Source organism: Octopus sinensis, linkage group LG24 (genome assembly GCF_006345805.1).
Source record: "Octopus sinensis linkage group LG24, ASM634580v1, whole genome shotgun sequence".
In the NCBI taxonomy this organism is placed as follows: Eukaryota; Metazoa; Mollusca; class Cephalopoda; order Octopoda; family Octopodidae; genus Octopus; species Octopus sinensis.
In genome coordinates, this window is record NC_043020.1 from 21,767,844 (window position 1) to 21,787,564 (window position 19,721).

The 19,721-nt window shown below is 37.6% G+C and overlaps 1 protein-coding gene across 2 annotated transcripts in view; it reads right to left on the bottom strand.

Moving 5' to 3' along the window:
• LOC115224032 (protein tyrosine phosphatase type IVA 2) overlaps positions 1-19,721 on the bottom strand; it is a 64,846-nt gene that overhangs the window by 15,077 nt on the left and 30,048 nt on the right. For both annotated transcript variants that reach the window (XM_029794830.2, XM_029794829.2), the window contains 2 exons: positions 7,615-8,224; positions 2,804-2,896 (listed from right to left, as the gene is read on the bottom strand). In XM_029794830.2, the coding sequence (XP_029650690.1) occupies positions 2,804-2,896; positions 7,615-7,725 (204 nt within the window). In that variant the 5' untranslated portion in view covers positions 7,726-8,224. The remainder of the gene's footprint in view (positions 1-2,803; positions 2,897-7,614; positions 8,225-19,721) is intronic.

A 19,721-nucleotide genomic window follows, 5' to 3' on the forward strand; every position in this document is an offset into this window, starting at 1 on the left:
CGCAAGTGTTGTTAGAGTCATTGATCCTGCTGAGGAGATCTTCCATGCTGTCACAAACATGAGGTGACATCCGGATTATAGGGCGTATGATCATTGAGAGGAAGTAGGAGATTCTGTAGTTGCTAGTGATGTTCGCTCCACAGACTGGTCTTGTTGGTGGTCCTGCTATAGGGTCAGTGGTCACTTTATGGTCCTTGTGAAGTCTATACAGTGCTGGGATATCATTGTTCCAGGCTTGGAAATTGCTAGCTGTGCGTTTCTGGGGTCCCAGAACAATTGTCCACATCATCATGTTTGCATTGAGGATCTTTTCTCTCTCCTCATACGCCTGTAAAGTTGTTACTTTTGTATTGGCGATATGAGGTTGCATTGCCTGGATGTAGTTCGGTAAGCTGTCTATTGACATCCTGCCGGACTTATCTGTGGGAAGGCATACCACCTCTGTTCCTCGTGCGCTGAACGAGCTTACGTAGGCCACATGCGGGTTTAATCCCGAGTTGTTGGGCCTCTGTCTTATTCTGTCTCTGTCTCTTAGTGTATAGTTCTAAAATCTGTCTAAGTCTGGTCCTAGCTATAGTGAACTGTGCTTCCATATGGTCATTAGTATGTCTTGGGATGTAGACCCTTTTGTTGAAGAGTAATGTCGGATAAATCCGGCTCATGTTGTAAGATTTGTCACATATGTTGAAGAATTGAGTGTCAAAGGGGTGGGTATACATGTTAATGGCCCTTCTAGGATTATCTTCTTCATTATCGTTACTATTCCCATCATCAATCCCACTATTGCCACCATTACCACTATCATTACCACCACTATTACTATTATTACTATCACCATCACAACTATCACAACTACCATCATTACTACTTCTTCTGTTACCACCACCACCACTACCACTACTACTACTACTACCACCACCATTATTGCTATTACTGTTATTCCTACCACTGCCATTATTGCTATCATTCTGATTATCGCTAGTGATATTCTCATTGTTCCTGTTTCTGGTGTATGTGTTGTTCATATTAGTGTTGGTTCTTATGTCTGTCTGTTGGTCCCTGCCACTCTCTCTGTTGTGGTAGTTATTTTTGTTCCTACGAGTAGTGTTTTCTGTTTCAAGTCTACTGACTCCCTGTCCAAGAATTCTGTTGCATTCAACTTTATTCTCCATCGTGACCTCCATGACAAAGCTTTTATTCGTGTCCTTGTGACTATGGTTATCTGTGTGTGTGTTTGTGTGTCCGTTCCCCCTATAATTGTTGTTGTTGTAGGTGTTGTTGTTGTATACGATTTTTTCTCTGTTTATGTTTTTGTATTTGTATCTGTTGTGTTCATGCATTCATTTTTGCTGTTGTTGTTGTAGCTGTTAGTGTTGTAGTTGTTGCTGCGGTCATTATTGTTTGTGTTGTTGTTGCTGCGGTTATTGTTGTCACTCATGTTGTCATTGTACCTATTTAAATTCCAACGTATTTTTGTGAACGACTTTTCAATCTCGGACAGGCATTGGATGGTATTCACCTTATTATATATCGCATATTTTGGTGGTAGTTGAAGTATCGATATTTCGTCTGGGTCTGTTGTTATTCCCCCATAGATGTTCGCTTCACTGTCCTTGTTGAATTCTGCTGGTAGTGGGACATCTGCCATAATAATTCCGTTTATTGTATCTGGATACTTCAGTTTTTCTTCTTTTTTGAGCTTATAATGATGTTTATGTTTTAACCATGACAATTTCTTTTTAAAATGGATATTGCACTGGTGTATAATGTGTCTGTTTTCTGCATATATTATATTCATAAGTGTGGTTTACTCTTTTCGTGTGGTAATGTTTTTAATTTATTTTTAAAATATACGTTTACGTTTTTCTTGCTCACTTAGCTCCTTGTATATTTTGTTTTTAATATTTACCATCAGCATTCTTTTTAGCTTTTCAGCTTGGCCTTTGGTGAGATCAAGCCGTTAAACGTTGGATGTGACTTTGTTAATACATGTTTTGGATGAGACATATTGTTTGATAAACTGAAGCTGTTGTGTTGTCACGGTTTTCCGTAGGCAACAGAATATAGTGTCCTTCAGCTTCTTGCTAGCCTGGCTATGGCTCACGTTGTTACGTTTATATATTTGTTGTGCAAGATTTTTTATGTGAAGTTGTGTGTTGAAACAGATATTGTTGTATTTCGGAATGGTCATTTTGCCAGTTTAGCCAATAAAAACACACGCACTATATATTTGGTGTTACTTTGCTTCAGTGTTATTCATTTTTTACATTAAACTTAATCTTATTTCGGCCAGAGTTCTTTCATCACACTCCTGTGACCGCATCAGTGGTCCTTTGCTTTCTTCTTTCTTATTTGTGTGTCTCTCCTTACTAACCGTTAGCCACTTTGTATTTCTATTGTATGTGTCTTCATTTGTGCATTATTAAACTGGTGCTAGGAACAAAAATTAATGTAAAATTTTGATGGACAGCTTTAATTTAGATAATTTTAAACAGGAAGTTTGTATCAGACCCAAGGGTGGTTTCAGTTTGGCTGGTATCAAAAGGGTTAATATGGAAAATTTTTAAGTTCTCCACTTTCAACCTACAAACAAATTGCAATTAGAATACACAAGACCCAAGAGGATCTGGGAATCAGCACGAGTGATGTGCAGGCAACTATTATTTTAATTCTAGCATATAACTAAAAGATATTCATCATTTGAAGAGGGGAAAAAAACAAACTATTTCATAAAACAAAACGATGCAGATAGTAAATCATTACATATATTGGCTGGAAGTTTCAAATTAACTTTCATACTTACATACACCTTGATTCCTTCTGAATTTAATTTCTCTGTTGAATATGTTGGTTCACATACTCTAACCACATCTTTGGCACCACGAGATTTTAGTTCCTGCAGCATAAAAATTTTTATTGATGCCAATAACATAACTACATAAGTACAATAGTGTTCCTTAAGTAAATCTAAAGTTTTAAGTTCCTATGACATATTTTCAATACAAAGATTTTTAAAATGCTCGATAAATTTCAGATTAGCATGTGTATACAAACTATCATAAACCTAGAAGGTACTACTAATGAAATAAATGTAGTCAATAAAGTTGGTCAATGGTAATGAAATCATTACATAATGATTTAAATAAGAGTATTTAAAACCTAAAATCAAGATAGAGATGGCAACAAAATCTAGAATCAAGGTAGATATGACAGCTAAACCTAGAATTAATCTTAGGGTAAACGTAGGAAAGAAGATAGGGAAATGGCCTTGTGTGATATGTAAAAAAGGAGTGAGTATAAACTCCAAATTCCATGCCCAATGTTAGCAATGGGCTCACAAGTGCTGTAATAGAATCATGGGCAGACCAACAAAGTAAGCCTCGTGTGTGATAGATGCACTGGGGCAATACATATATTGAGCACACTGGAGACAGATTTTCCTAAATGCCCAGATGGCTCACAAGAAGTAGTTGATAACTTTTGTTACTTAGATGTAAATGGTAAGAGAGAGTTAGGTAAGGTTCAGGGAACTACTGCAGCTGTTGGCAATAAAAGACTTTCCTTCAGAGTGAAGGGCAGGTTGTATGAAACCAATGTTAGAACTGCAATGTTGTATGGTAGTGAAACATAGAGAACTTGAGAAAACTGGAAGGAAATGAAGTGAGCAATTTCCATTGGATGTGTAGTGTAAGTGTGCATGAATGACTACAAATGTACTAAGAAAAACTGGGCATAGGAGGAATCAGATGTAGTATGCAAGACTGCACAGGTAGACATGTGATGCATATGAATGAAGACAGCTCATAATGAAGTGCTGATCACTTAGATGTAGATAAATTTTGTAGTAGAGGGAGACATGGGATGAAATGGTGATGGTTGATCTTGGGACCTTGAACCTCATACAGATGACAAAGAATATGGATGATTGGTGATGTGCAGTTCTAAAGACCCACTCACTTTGCTCAAACTGAATTCTGGAAGCACCACTTGCACATAAATATGCATGACTGAGTTATTCACCCAACTTCCTCCTCAAGATGTTCCCATTAACCTTCCTGTCTAACTGCAGCTCATCCTTGATAGCACTTTTTTTTTTTTACTACTCAGAATCATTTCATTTGTTATTCATTGTTCATTGATCACATACACATCTTCAATGAGCTACCACATTATCTCTCCTCATCCACCACTACTATACATCTCTCATTCTACTATTGCACTATGTCTGCCTCTTTCTGTCTTGCACTTTCTCTGATAAACTTCCCAACCATTTCTTGCTCTTTCCCTGTCGACTGTACCATCACAACTATTTTACTGCTCTCTCCACTTCTTTTTGGCAGTCACACATTCCCTACCCACTCCTATTCACTATTGCCCCCTCTACCATTTATCTACCATTCACTATTGCCCCCAACCATACTCAATTTTTAAAGTTATTACCTACCTCTCACCCATTCTCAATCTCACCCCCTGATACACTCTTGCAACCTCCAATCACCCACATTCCTCATTCTTCTGACTCCATTACTTCCATCCAGACACCTCATTACTACCATTATCTTTTTCCAGCTCCACCTAATCACCTCAAACTGCCTTTTCTAAAATATGAAAGTCATATAGTTCCTGTACAGCAAAAAACCTGTACTGCTCAGGTTTCTTCTTTCATACTTTAAACCTTCGTCTTCAAGCACAACCCTTGCCCCTTGGGGTTAAGTCTTGTAAACTGTGAGGTGATCTTACTTGTGCTGATACCATGAAAAATTGCACCCTCTACATACTATAAAGTGATTGGCATTAGGAAGGGCATCCACCTGTAGGAACCATGCTAAAGCAGACACCAATGATGCTGTCTTTGAACCCATTAGATCTTGTCAAACCAACTAGATCATGCTAGTATAGAACATGGATGTTAAATGATGTAAGTTTTAATCAGAGATTATGAAATCAATTGAATATCTCTTTAAATGCACATTTTTTCCAGCATATAATAAGTTGTAAATGAAGCTTCTTTCAAATTAAATTTTTGAACAAACAGCCATGTTTTTCAGAAATTTGCTTTCATTTTGACTAAGTAGCACTTTAGGCAAGTGTGTTTTTTATTATAGTTGTAGACTACTCAATGCTTCATGTGTAACAGAAATCCTTCACAAGCCTTAAGTGTACATCTTAAGGATCTTTACCTTTTGACGTACAGATTTAAAAAACAATTTTTTGTAACTAAACACTTTCAAATTTCAGACACTGGTAGAATGTGCCATATAAAACATGTTTTACTCTTAGCATTTTTGAAAAAAACTAATATTTACGAAGATATTTCACCTTAAAGTTCTTGTATTCCGAAATTTCAACCAATCAATGACGTGTATTCAGCTGAATAAAATTACTGCCATTGTTTGTCAACAACAACTATCGGCAGTGTATTTTTCGTTTGTCACTGTTATTTATGACATTGTTTGTGTGTTTGTACTGGTTTTAGCTATAAGGTTTTAGGGCTAGGGTTGTCATAAATAACAGTGACAAACAAAAAATACACTGCTGGAAGTTTGTGTTGATAAACAATGGCAGTAATTTTATTCAGCTGAATACATGTCATTGATTGGTTGAAATTACCAATATAAGCCTACTTTAACGTGAAATTACTTTGTAAATATAAGTTTTTCTCAAAAATGCTAAGAGTAAAACACATTTCATATGACACATTCTACCAGTGTCCGAAGTTTGAAAGTGTTTAGTTAAAAAAAATTATTTTTTAAATCTGTACGTCTAAAGGTAAAGATCCCATATATGCTTACTGGTGGTAGTTGATCCTTTTAGGCTAAAAGTTAAAACTGCACAATTTGTTCAGCCAGTGAGAGCTTTTATAGTTCTAGATAATGATGTCTGAAAACAAAGTGGGGTGGTCACAGATGACCACTTTCTTTAAATTGTATGTGATTCTCTTGACAGTTTCAATGATTATACTATGATTTGATTTCTGCTGATGTTTTCTAGATAAGAATAAAAAGAGAATTGGAAAATTGTAATGTTCACATCTTTTCCCCAAAAGAATTAATATAAATGAAACAAAACAGCTTCAGCTTAGAATTATAAACAGGTTATTGAACTGGATTTACAAAAAACTCCAGATTTGTCAAGAACATGACTTGTTTATACCTTTTGTTTCGGTCATTAGACTGTGCCCATCACCTTGAATTTTTAAATTGAATGAATGAATCAACCCCCAGTATTTTTTTTAAAGCCTGGTACTTATTCTATCAGTCATTTCTGCTGAACCACTAAGTTACAAGGATGCAAGCATACCAACACTGGTTGTCAGGCAGTGTGTGCTTGACACACACACACACACAAATATATTTTATTCTTTTATGTGCTTGTCATTCGACTGCTAAATTATGGGGACATAAGCACACCAATATCAGTTGTCAAGCAATGGCGGAAGGACAAACACAGACAAATTTTATATATATATATATATACACACACACACACACACACGCGTGCACGATGGGCTTCTTTCAATTTCTGTCTGTCAAATTCATTCACAAAGCCTTGGATGGCCCAAGGCTATGATAGAAGACATTTGCCCATGTGATTGGGAAGTAAGCTTCTTACCACACAGCTACGTCTGTGCCTAAACTTGAAGCTTGTGTCTAGTTAATGTTAAATAAATTGCACACAAGTGACAAAAGAAAAACATTTTTTACCATGAGTTGTTACTAAATAATGTTAAAAAAAAAAAAAGCAAATGCTAAACTACTAATAATTAAAATATAAGGCTCCACAAATCAATAAGGGGAGCCTCTACATTGTCACTTTACTAGAAATTGCAGCCAATTTCCCTCAAGTCACACTGTCTAGAACTATGAATAAAAATAGGTTGTTCATTGCTTAATCAAAGGTCTGCTGACCTGTGGCTAAACAACAACATATACCTTATGAGATTTCTATTTCTTTGAATGCTCTGTGTGTGTGCGCGCGCGCACACAAAATTTGGTGAAATATGTAGGTTGTTAGTTATGAAATGGAATGTACAGTGAGTAGCAAAAGTGCCAGTAGCATTGTTGACAATTATCCAACAAAACACTTCAGCAATAGTAAGCAGCACCAACTGTTTGTGGGGAAATCATATTTGTATATTTTTGCATAGTTAATCTGCAATGATGTGAGCCATATAACTTAAATGAATTGTTTCTTTAGTTTATGAAATAGTTCTTTTGTTTTATTGCATTTTCAATCTTTCTGAAGACTGGTTAAATCCCAAAACTCAGGTATTTAGGACTTTATGACTGAATGCTAACTTGTGAAGATGGAGTAATGTCCCTTCTCATTCAGTACGTTATATTTGCACTTTGGTTTGATAATAAATAGTCCATTTTATTGAGTTTGTTGCGAAATGGCAACATTTTTCTTTAATAATTTTTGGTGACCTTGCACTTTTTTTTTTGATAGCTTTAATTTCGGTTATAACTTTCATATTTTGCTTCCATTAAAAAGTCAACCTACTCAGTCAGTGCATGTACAAAGTTAAGGTGTACTCATTTTCTCATTGAGAAAGTTTAGGTAGATATATAAACTTATGAAAAGACAAAAAGAAAAAAAAGTTTTAAATCTTACTTCAATGAATTTATCCAAGGTCCCATCTGTTGGCCGGTCCATTATCAGAAACCTCATATGTTTATGAGAAATTTCAGCAGGTTCAGGCTTTATGGCCCTTGTAGCTCTCATGGTAATTTATTGTTTGGTCGATGTATGGAATTGACAATAAGAAAAATTAATTAGAGCAAACAGCTCTGCAATCCTGCCAAAATGGTGGTTACTGAAAGAAATCCACCACAAAAATTGGCAGATCAGTAAGAGCACCTGTTTTTGGTTTCTAAGCACCTAGTAGCGGTTAAGGATCGTCAGTTGGATACGCTCCCCAGCTAGCTGCTGTCTAGCTGTACATCAACTTTAGTTATCCAGTAAAACGAGAGAAGAGTGAGTACGTTGAAAGCACAAGCTATCGCCATCCAAAAACTCTTCTATCACAAACACTTCAACAGCAAACTTTACGTGATGGAAGGCGCAACAGATTCAAAACTGTCTCCAGTTGTTTTAGAAGTTTACTTGTTTTCACTTCAATTGAAACACAGCACTAACACCACTATTACACGTGTTGCGCCTGGCAGAAATCTCCACTGTTGGTCACAAACTCCATAAATGTATGACCGAATTCACCAAAGAACTGTAAAAAATAAAATTCCACATATAATTTTTTTCTCTCCAATTTTAAACAAACATATTTACAGTTAAAAAATAGGAAACTTTACAGAAAATGTGGAAGGAAGAAATTTATTGAAGAAAGATTAGTAGAAATAGTCATGCATTCCATCCTGTGAAGTACAAAAATTAGTATCAGTAAGACACCAATACTAATTCAGTGAACTGAATCCTTTCCCTGAAAATAAAACAGAGCCTTGTCAATTAAGAAATAATTAAAAAAAAAGATCAATTTTGTTTTATAAATTTGAAATAATAGCTATAACTTCCACATTATATTTAAAAATAGAATTACAAAAATTCTCATTGTTGGAATGTGAAACAACAAGTATACATTGTTTTAACTAAGAGCTTACCCAACAATTGTGTTTTAGATTCCATATGGCTATAATTTGGCTACTGTTTGGTATTTAGAAGATAACAAGTAAGTAGCAAGATAGATTAGGATACAAAGAACTGAGTCAGTCTAGTAGATGCATCTTGTAAGAAAGATAATATCAAAAGAAGTTTGAAAAGTAATATTTTAGGTTTGGTCATTCACCTGTCAGATAATAAACAACCAGAGATCATCTTAGTTCTATGATACAATTCTACTTTTTGCTGTATCTCAGGAGTGGTGGTCAAGAATCTTGCAAACCAAATATTTTAATATTCCAAATTCCAGCATTATAATTTATTAATTATTGTAGTAACCTTCCAAAATATTTTAAAAGTTAAATATATGGACAATAATGGTCATAAAAGGGGCTTGGTTTTAGGAGCAAAATGAGTCCGATTTTCCAAGTATCTGCAAAGATTACTAAATTTTTTGGAAGGTAATTCAAATTCTACTACACAAAGTTCATTTGTAATTTCACTATTTACTCAATTTGGTCACCTTGAAAGCAAAATTTATGACAACCATATCTGGAAAACTTCAACAAAATGGAAAGAAAAAACTTGAATATAGACGCACACACACTACATATTAACATTCCTTTTCCAATATTTTTCTTTTAATTAAATTTTATTCAAACTACTATTTCTTAACTACATTATATATGCTATCAGGTGAATGAAGAATGACTGTTTCTCACAAATTTTTGTGAGAATATATATAATATATTTTTAGAGAATATATTATAAATTAACATTGGAATGTTCTTGGCAAACATGGATATTATGGGTTTTCCTGTCTTTTTTGGGGCCACACAAAGAACATCTTCCTCTTTGCTTTGGCTGAAGAATCTCAAACGAGGTTGACAACCATCTTTTCTTGTTTGAGTAATGTTAGCAGAACTAGAAGATTGTTTGTCATGTTCTTGTTTAGCATTAACTCCAGCAAGTTCCTTTCCTAACTGAATTAGGTAATTAGGCACTGTCGTCTTTTATCCTTGAAACTTTGCAAGTGAAGCTGTTTAGCAACAAGGAAAGCAATCACTGCACGTATATCAATCATGTTGTAGAATATAACCATAGGCCATCTTCAAGTCATTTTTTTGCAAGTGTATGTCCTTACCATCTTATCTAGGGTATCTACTTCTATTGGTTTGTTGTAACATGCAATAACTTCAGGTTTCTTTTCAGCACTTTTTAAAATCAATTGAAGGCTGAGAGTGCATTGTACTCATAAGTGTGACTACATAATTTTTCCTACAACAAATAAGGTAGGATCATGGAATCCTTTTGAAATCCAAATATTGTGCTGTTGATTTCTCTTTCTTTTCCATTTGTGAAAGCACTTGTAAGTTCTACTCTGTTCTTTCTAATTGTTCCAACTGAAGTAGTTTTCTTGCAAAGCAGCTTTCGAGTCAATCCTAGACTTGTAAAAAAAATTATCACAATTAGTTCACGCATATCCTTAACCGCCACATATTCATTTATTCAAGTTTATCACACAGTCACTTATTTCTCTAATTTTGTCATAGATTGGCTGACCGAAAACTAAGATTTTTCAATTCTATTTCACTATTATCGACATTTATGTTTCGTTGAATTATGCTACCCAAAACCCAAAAGAATATTTTTCTCCCTCGTGTTCTGACCACCCTAACTCTGGCATCCTTCCTCTCTGTCTGTCTCTCTCACTTTTGATTACCATCTGCTTTGCCCAAGACTTCCACAGACCACAACCACTTCACCCTATATAAACTAGCGCACGCACTCGGATTGCCCTACTCGATTCTTAATACCTCCACCAAAAGAATACGTATCCAGAAGATGCTCTCGTCTAAATTTGATAGTTCGTCATCCCCACCCCTACTTAGAGTTTATCTCCTATGTAAGGTAGTGATCATATAGTGCATAAATTTGATGGTGTAGTGTATGCAGGTTGAATTGAAAGCTATTGTTTGTTTATGAATTCTGCCAAATGCGAGTTTTCTTTTCAGGTACATAACGCTGCTGTCCCCCGTCACATGGGCCCACACTTCCCACACCCTCAGAGTTGGCACTGTCAAAGGTAGGCCTGGTGAGACTGTGGAGATGCTTTAACGGAAATGTGTTGATTTGTGCTGCCTCCAAGAAGCAAGGTGGAGAGGAGGTTCTGCAATGTTCCTCACAGGCAAAGAACACAGGTATACTTCTTGTGGAGAAATGGGTTGATAAGGTAATCGAGGTAGTCAGAGTATGCGACAGAATACTTAAAATAAGATTAGTGCTTCATCATGGGTTAGCAACCATTATCTCGGCCTATGCCCCTCAGCTGAGGTGACCTGATGGACAGAAAGACTGATTTTATGACACTTTCTTGCAGACTACCCCGTTGACAAATGACAGGGACTTTCTCCGTATGGCTAGTGACTTCAATGGAAATGTTGGACAACATATAGGTGACTTCCATGGCGTAATTCGAGGCTACAGTTTTGGTTCCCGCAATGAGGAGGGAACCAGGTTGTTGGAGTTCTGCGATGCAAATGATCTTATGGTTTGCAATACTAACTTCAGGAAACCTGACAGTCACCTACCGTTCTAGCAGACACACTCGCCAGAAAAAGGGAAAGATGGCTGCTTATAAATGCCAAAACCTTCCCACGCGAAGAATGTACCCCACAACATAGACTGGTAGTTAGAGACTTCAGGATCCGGGCTAAATGGATGCCCAAACGGCGACCAGCATGGAGGAGAAGGGTCTGGAAGCTTAAAAATCCTGCGAATGGACAGAAATTTAGAGACATTACTCGAAGGCTTTGACGAAATAGAAGGGGATATAGCTTCACGTGATCTGGAAGACAACTGGAGGTTTCTACGGGACAACCTGCTGAAGGCCACTAACCAGATCTGTGGATGGTGCAAAGTCCCCTCTCGACTCAAAATAACGTTGTGGTGGAACAATGTTGTTGACAGAGCTATTAGAGAAGAGAAACAGGCTTGGAAGGACTGGAAGAACAGTGGTAGCAGGGAATTGTATCAGACTGCCAGAAGGGAAGCTAGGAGGCAGGATTATTTAGCCAGAGGGGAAGCAGATAAGAAAAAATTTGCCAATGTTCTGTGCTCTGAGGACCAAAGACTTGAGGTATTTCGTGTTGCAAGACAGTGTGTGAGAGAGAATCATGATCTCGTAGGAGAGAAATGTATCCACATGGATGATGGTTCACTTGCACTAAACGAGGCTGCAAAGAGTGAGGTTTGGAGATGCCACTATGAAAGATGGCACAATAAAGAGAATGAATGGGAGATGAGAGTCTGCCGAATGTTGACCCAGCTATCTAAATTGACAGTACATTGGCAGATAAAGCAATTAAGAGTATGAAGACACGGAAAGCCCCCGGCCCGTCAGGAATCACTGCAGAGATGTTCAAAACATCCGGCGGTGTTGGCTATAGCCTAGTCACCTGTATAGTTAACCAGGTGATACACAAAGGAGTCATTCCCAATGACTGGTGTAGCAGCACCATAGTCAATTGCTACAAAGGTAAAGGTGATAATTTAGATACAAATAATTACAGAGGTATCAAGTTGTTGGATCAGGTAATGAAGGTCACGGAGAAGGTCATAGCCCAACTAATTAGGGAGAGAGTCAGTTTAGATGAGATGCAGTTTGGGTTTGTGCCAGTGAAATTCAAGACAGGATGCCCCTGGGAGCTCCTCTATGCTGATGACCTAATTGATGCTATATTTTTTGTAAGACAGCTGCAGGAGAAATACCTAGTGAAAGATAAACCTCTGTACCTGGCTTTCATTGACATGAAAAAAGCCTTTGACAGGGTCCCCTAATCCCTTATATGGTGGTCAATGAGGAAACTAAAGATAGATGAATGGTTAGTGAGAGCTGTGCAAGCCATGTACAAGGGATGCTGTCAGTAAGGTGAGGATTGGCAACGAGTACAGTGAAGAATTCCGGGTAGAGGTAGGTGTCCACCAAGGTTCAGTCCTCAGCCCCCTCCTATTTATCATAGTCCTCCAGGCAATAACAGAGGAATTCAAGACAGGATGCCCCTGGGAGCTCCTCTATGCTGATGACCTAATTGCTGAGAACTAGAAGTTTCAAGTGTGGAAACAAGGATTAGAATCAAAGGGCCTTAGAGTCAACCTAGCTAAAACCAAAGTCCTAATAAGTAGGAAGGCAGACAAACCACAAATCCCTTCAGGTGGATGGCCTTGCTTGATCTGTAGAAAAGGCGTAGGTAGAAACTCTATAAGATGTACCCAGTGTAAGCTATGGACACATAAGAGGTGCAGCAATATCAAAGGAAGGCTAACTAGGAAGATAGTTTTTGTATGTGGCAGATGCTCAGGAGCAATAAACACAGAAAATGTGCAGAGAACAACTTCTGCCACATTCCAGGGAGAAAAACTACAAGCAGTTGACAGCTTCCATTACCTAGGTGACCAAGTTAGTAAGTGGGAGTAGGTGCACTGAAAGTGTAACTGCTAGAATGAGAATAGCCTGGACAAAGTTCATAGAGCTCTTACCTCTGCTGGTGACAAAGGGCCTCTCGCTCAGAGTAAAATGTAGACTGTCTGACACGTGTATGAACAGCCATGCTACATGGCAGTGAAACATGGGCCGTGACTGCTGAAGACATCAGTAAGCTTGCAAGGAATGAAGCTAGTATGCTCCGCTGGATGTGTAATGTCAGTGTGCATACTTGACAGAGTGTAAGTACCTTGAGAGGAAAGTTGGACCTAAGAAGCATCAGATGTGGTGTGCAAGAGAGACGACTGTGCTGGTATGGTCATGTGGTGAGAATGGATGAGGATAGCTGTGTGAAAAAGTGCCACACCCTAGCGGTTGAGGAAATCTGTGGAAGAGGTAGGCCCAGGAAGACCTGGGATGAGGTGGTGAAGCACGACCTTTGGACATTAGACCTCACCTAGGCAATGACTAGTGACTGAGACCTTTGGAAATATGCTGTGCTTGAGAAGACCTGGCAAGCCAAGTGAGACAATATCCCGTGGCCTATGCCAGGGGTGTAACCAGCCCACTTATGCGTACCTTTCCTTCATTGGACACTAAACTGCTTGTGAAGACTTGTTGAGGCAAATGAAATCGAAATCAAATTCGATGACTGGCATCCGTGCTAGTGGAGTGCTAAGAGCATCATCCAAGCGTGATCGTTGCCAGAGCAGCGGACTGGCTTCCGTACTGGTGGCATATAAAAAGCACCATTTGAGCGTGATCATTACCAGCATCGCCTTACTGGCACATGAAAAATTATTCGAACGAGGTTGTTGCCAGTGCCGCTGGACTGGCTCCTCTGCAGGTGGCACGTAAAAGCACCCACTACACTCTTGGGGTGGTTGGCGTTAAGAAGGGTATCCAGCTGTAGAAAATCTGCCAGATCAGATTGGAGCCTGGTGCATCCATCTGGTTTGCCAGTCTTCAGTCAAACCGTCCAACCCATGCCAGCATGGAAAGAGGACGTTAAACGATGATGATGATGATACTATAATGGAAAAAGTTGCTTATTAAGTAGGTGTGTGACAATTACTATAATTACTAAAAGACAGCAATATTAAAAGCTTGACTGTCTGGAAATCATCATCATCATCATCATTTAGCGTCCGTTTTCCATGCTAGCATGGGTTGGACGGTTCTACTTGAAGAAATTGCCTATAAAGACCCATGTAATTTACATAAGTGATTTTCAGGATAAAATTTGTTAAAAAAATGCTTCTACTCATTTAAAATTTGCACCTAAAAGTTTTCAGAAATACCAATATGGCGAGGGGGAAAAGTTTTCAATTTAGTTGTATTTAGCATAATTTCACTTATGATTAGATTTTATAAAATTTTCATTAAATAAAATTAATTTCTGTTTAACAGGTATCACATTGAAAGCTATTAAATTACAAAGTGTTTGTGTTGTTTATCATAAACTTTATATTACATTTCTTGCCCACAAGAGATTATGCCATATGTCTTCTCAAATCCTGATCACAGGAAAAGTTGTTGATATGAATTACCAACAAAAAGCTGATAAATAAACACAGGTATTGCAAATTAAGTCTAATTACCAATAAACATCAGCTTGGATGACACTTTACTCAACTGACAGAGGAAGGTGACTGGTCAAACTGATTATGTTGTTTTTGAAAATATGCTTCCTTTGGTACATTAGTCAAGAACTGTGGCTAATCTCTAAAATACATCTTTGCAATTTATCTTGGAATTCCACCAACATGTTTCTTGACGTGTAGAAGCTTTGCTTCAATAACAAATTTGTACTGCTCAGCTGGCTTCAAGTGTTAAATGTCATCAAGTGTTAAATGTCATATGGCACAGAATGTTGTTTACGTCAGTGGACGTAATTAATTGGTTGAAATTGCCGAAATGCAAGAAATTAAAGATGAAATATGTTACAAACTACAGAATTTTCTCAAGAAAGCCAAGATAAAATGATGTTTTATAAACACATTCTACTAGTATACGAAGTTTAAAATTTTTTATTTACCTAGAAATTATGTTAAAAACTGCCGTTCAAACTGAAAAGATCCCAGCAGGTGCTACTTGGCAATTTCAACACCAGAGTGGGAGCAGATCACAACCCCTGGCAAGAGTGTCAATATGGGGTTGGCAACATGAATGAAAATGGGCAATGGCTGCTTGAGCTCTGCATGCTCCATGGACTATGTGCCACGAACACCTACTTCCAAGCCAAAGCTAGAAATTTGCAGAGGAACTGTTGATTATGTCAACTTCAATACATAACTGGTGCTTTATTGAAAGAATGAATGACAAAGTTGACCAAGCCACAACATGAACTTGTTAAAATAACAATACATGTCAATAATCTGTTTTATGGCATCCAACTATTTTATATTACATTCTTTATGGAGGATACACCAATGGGAGAGGTATGCTGGAAGAAAGTTTAAGAACAAAGCTGCAGCAACCCTTCTCAGCAATTGAAAGGGTTTCATGAGTACTCTTACTGGTAATTCTGAGCATCTATTGTTTAAAATCCTGTCAACCTGTCTCAAATTCCACTACACCATTTGCATAACTATTGGGTACACTAAATAGAGTTCTTAAGTACTCTATATCTGCATACTAAGTATGGTCACTTACCTTTGGTATTCATGACACAGGCAAGTGCTACTTCAATCGATAGATTAATAAAGATAAATATTTGCAATCACTTGTGCTAACTCAAGATTCAGAATAAAAAACAAAAAATCTCACTTTCTACTATATGAATGGGAAGTGGCAACTATCTGAATAAGTTTAATTAAAACCTGTGAGTTTCAACTAATGAATACAAGCTGTTACAGAAACATTAAAATATTAGAACAATTTACATTTGTAACTCGAGCAATTATTTTCAAAGGTATTCCTTCAGCTAATCATTCTCTTGAAATGAGAAAGAACCCATTATCAACCAGTGAAAATAATGTTGAAATCTGTACAGTGTCTAAAGAAACAAGAGTGTTCATAAAGATGAACTGATGATTGCTCACAAAAAGTTATGTAATTTCACTTCACAGTTAGCTACAATACATATGTTAATTCCAGCAAAAGTAGACCAAGGAAGACTATCAATGAAGTACACCGTCTCAGAAAACTAAGCTTTACAAAAAGTCACACACAAAATATCACACTCTCCTTCCCACAATCCACTGACCAAGCCTTTGTATGATCTTCTTGTACTGTGAGAGTTTGCTCTGACACCCTATCACTACCGTCTTTATCTTCTTCCCAGCTACAAGAACTCCCTCATGTGGGGATAGGCATGCATCTCCTCTGTAGTAAGACACCTGTATTGCCCCTTTACCATACTTTAGCTTTTCAACACCTGTATAACACCCACCCCACCTCTCATTTAGTCATGGGGGCTTTTCCCCCTATTCCATTTGTTTTTGAATGATGATTTAACAAGAACATGGCAATTTAACAAAGAAATTGATATAATCTATTAACCAAATCAGTGCATAATTTGTAAATCATCAACATTCAATGTCCGTTTTCCATGCTGACATGGGTTGGACAGCTTGACAAGGACTGCACCAGATTCCACAGTTTGTTCTAGCTTGGTTTCTATGGCTGGCTGCCCTTCCTAACACCAGCCACTACAGAATGTACTGGGTGTTTTTCATGTGGCACCTTGGTTTTAAGATTTCAATTCTGTTATGGTGGATATATCTCAAGTACAGCAATGTGCCACATATCTCAGCCTCTGTCATCTCCGTCCCTTTTCTTCCTGGGTTTTCCCACTTCTACAACTTCTTTCCACTTTAAGTAGTTGGAACTTCTTTATGCAACTATCCCTATCACATGACCAAACCAGCAGTCTCCTCTCTTGCATACTGCATATAATTCTGTACAACTTCCTCTACTGATAATTAGGTTATCTCATCATCATCATCATCATCATTTAGCGTCCGTTTTCCATGCTAGCATGGATTGGACGGTTCTACTGGGGTCTGTGAAGCCAGAAGGCTTCATCAGGCCCAGTCAAATCTGGCAGTGTTTCTACGGCTGGATGCCCTTCCTAACGCCAACCACTCCGTGAGTGTAGTGGGTGCTTTTTACGTGCCACCCGCACTGGTGCCAGACAGAGGTAGCAAAAATTATCTACAGCTTCCAGAGAGCCACCAGGACATTTAAGAAAATCAGTTTCCTGTGTATCTGTGGTCATTATGGCTCCCATACATCTTCCACATACAAACACTACTTTCTATAAACCTTCCTACTATTCCACTGCACTTCTTGCATGACCATAGCTTGCACTAGGTAGACTGAATGAAATTTCTGCCTACACCCTACCTACATATCGAGTAGGGTCATTTACTGGAAGGGTGAAGGTTCCTGTCTAACTTTTTGCTTACTAGGACCTTGGTCTTTAAGTTTACTTCAAGACCCTTTGATTCCAAGTTAAGTTTCCATACCTGGAATTTCTTTTCTGATTCTGTGATGGCACATCAGCATATAGTAGTTCCCATGGGCTTCCAGTCTTAAATTCCTGTTACAACTTAGAGGATGATGAATAGGAGGAGGCTGAGGCCTGACCTTTGATGAACATCTCCTCGTGTACTAAATCCATCACTGTACCCATGATCAACTCTTACCTTTCTAAAAGCACTCCTGTACATGGCCTGTACCATTTCCACAAGCCATTCATCTATCCCTAGCTTCCTTAGAGATCACTATAGAGTGAGGCACTCAGTTGAAAATTTTCTCTAGATCAACAAATGCCAAGTTCAACAGCCTGTTTTTAGATAAATTCTTTTCTTGCAGTTGCCTGACTATGAATATAACATTTGTGGTGCTTCTCCCCAAGACAAAGCCAAATTGCATTTCATCCTGTCAAATTCTGTTCCTAATTAATTGGAAACCTTCTTTGCAACTTTCATCACCTGGTCCAGAAATCTGAAGCCTCTATAATTACTTCTGTCTAAAGCATCTCTCTTACCCTTGTAGCAGCTATGATGTGGTTGCACCAGTCACTAAGGATTACACTTTCCTGAATAACCTGATTAACTATGCAGGTGACTGGACTGTATTCAACTCTACTAGATATCTTAAGCATCTTGGCAGTGACTCCTAATCAATCAGAGGCCTTCCCCGTCTTCATATCTATAATTGCCTTATCTATTATGCTGCTGCCAACTAGGATAGCTTCTGTTGGGTTCATATGAGGAAGATTCTTTCTCCCATTCATTAGTCTTTTATAGTAGCTCTTCCACACCTCTTTTCAAGATCACTAAAAGCAAGCATATAATTATCTGTTTGTACACACTTCTCACTCACATCTTGATTCTCTATAACACACTGTCTGGCAATTCAGTCTGATCTTCATTCTGTAAGACATTAGCAACCCCCTTCCTTTCTACTTCTACCCTAGTTAGATAAGCCTCACACCTAGCTTCTCTTTCAGCTATCTGATATGGTTCTTTGCTACCTTGGACAGCTGGAATAACAAAAGTCAACTTTTGCTGTATTTGAAATCTGAATAACTAGACACGGAATTATATAAACCCGCTCAACATAGACTCCCTGTTTAGATTAGCCCACTACTAACACAAATTGAAAATGATAAGAAGGTGGGCTGAAATGTTCATAGGCCAAAAATGGGGTGGTATAGTGAAGCTATTTGTCAAATCGATGTATTCCTGCATGCCAAGAGGTTAAACAGAACAAGAAATGGACAAACTAATTAATAGGCACAGGAGTGGCTGTGTGGGAAGTAGTTTGCTTACCAACCACATGGTTCTTGGGCAAGTGTCTTGTACAATAGCCTTGGACCGACTAAAGCCTTGTCAGTGGATTTGGTAGACGGAAACTGAAAGAAGACCATCGCATGTGTGTGTGTGTGTGTATGTATGTATATGTTTGTTTGTCCCAACAAAATCGCTTGGCAACTGAAGCTAGTGTATTTATGTCCCCATAATTTTGTAGTTCGGCAAAGAGACCAATACAATAAGTACTAGGCTTACAAAAAATAAGTCCTGGGGTCAATTTGCTCGACTAAAGGAGGTGCTCCAGCAAGGTCACAGTCAAATGATTGAAACAAATATTTCTATGAAAAAAAGGAAAAAAAAAAAAACTAAATTAAACCTCAAGTTTTCTAGAGCTTAAAATTAGCATGGAATCATACTGAGAATGTTGTTTATTTCCTCACACTGCTTTAAGAAAGTGGTGAACACTGGCTGAATTTTACATAGTAGATATTCTTGTACATGTAAATTTCATTTTTCTTCAAGAAATATTGGTCAAATTTTACAAATAAAAATATTGCACAATGAATATTATTTTGTAGACTTAATGCCAGATGTGACTACTTTTTTTAAAAATTTTGAATACAGTTGAACAATTTGTGGTAATGTTTGCATATTCATTTTGGTTTTGCTCTCTCTCCTACTAATGAGTTTGCTGTATGTTAGATATTTTTAAAGCCTTTAATTTATGCTTTTAATGCTAACGAAAGGAATTAGTTTGCACATTGTTTTTTAATATAGATCTACATGCAATTCTGAGAAGGGTACCTGATAGTTGTGGGATGTACGAAAAACACCAGCTAAATTTCCCTAAAATCACACCT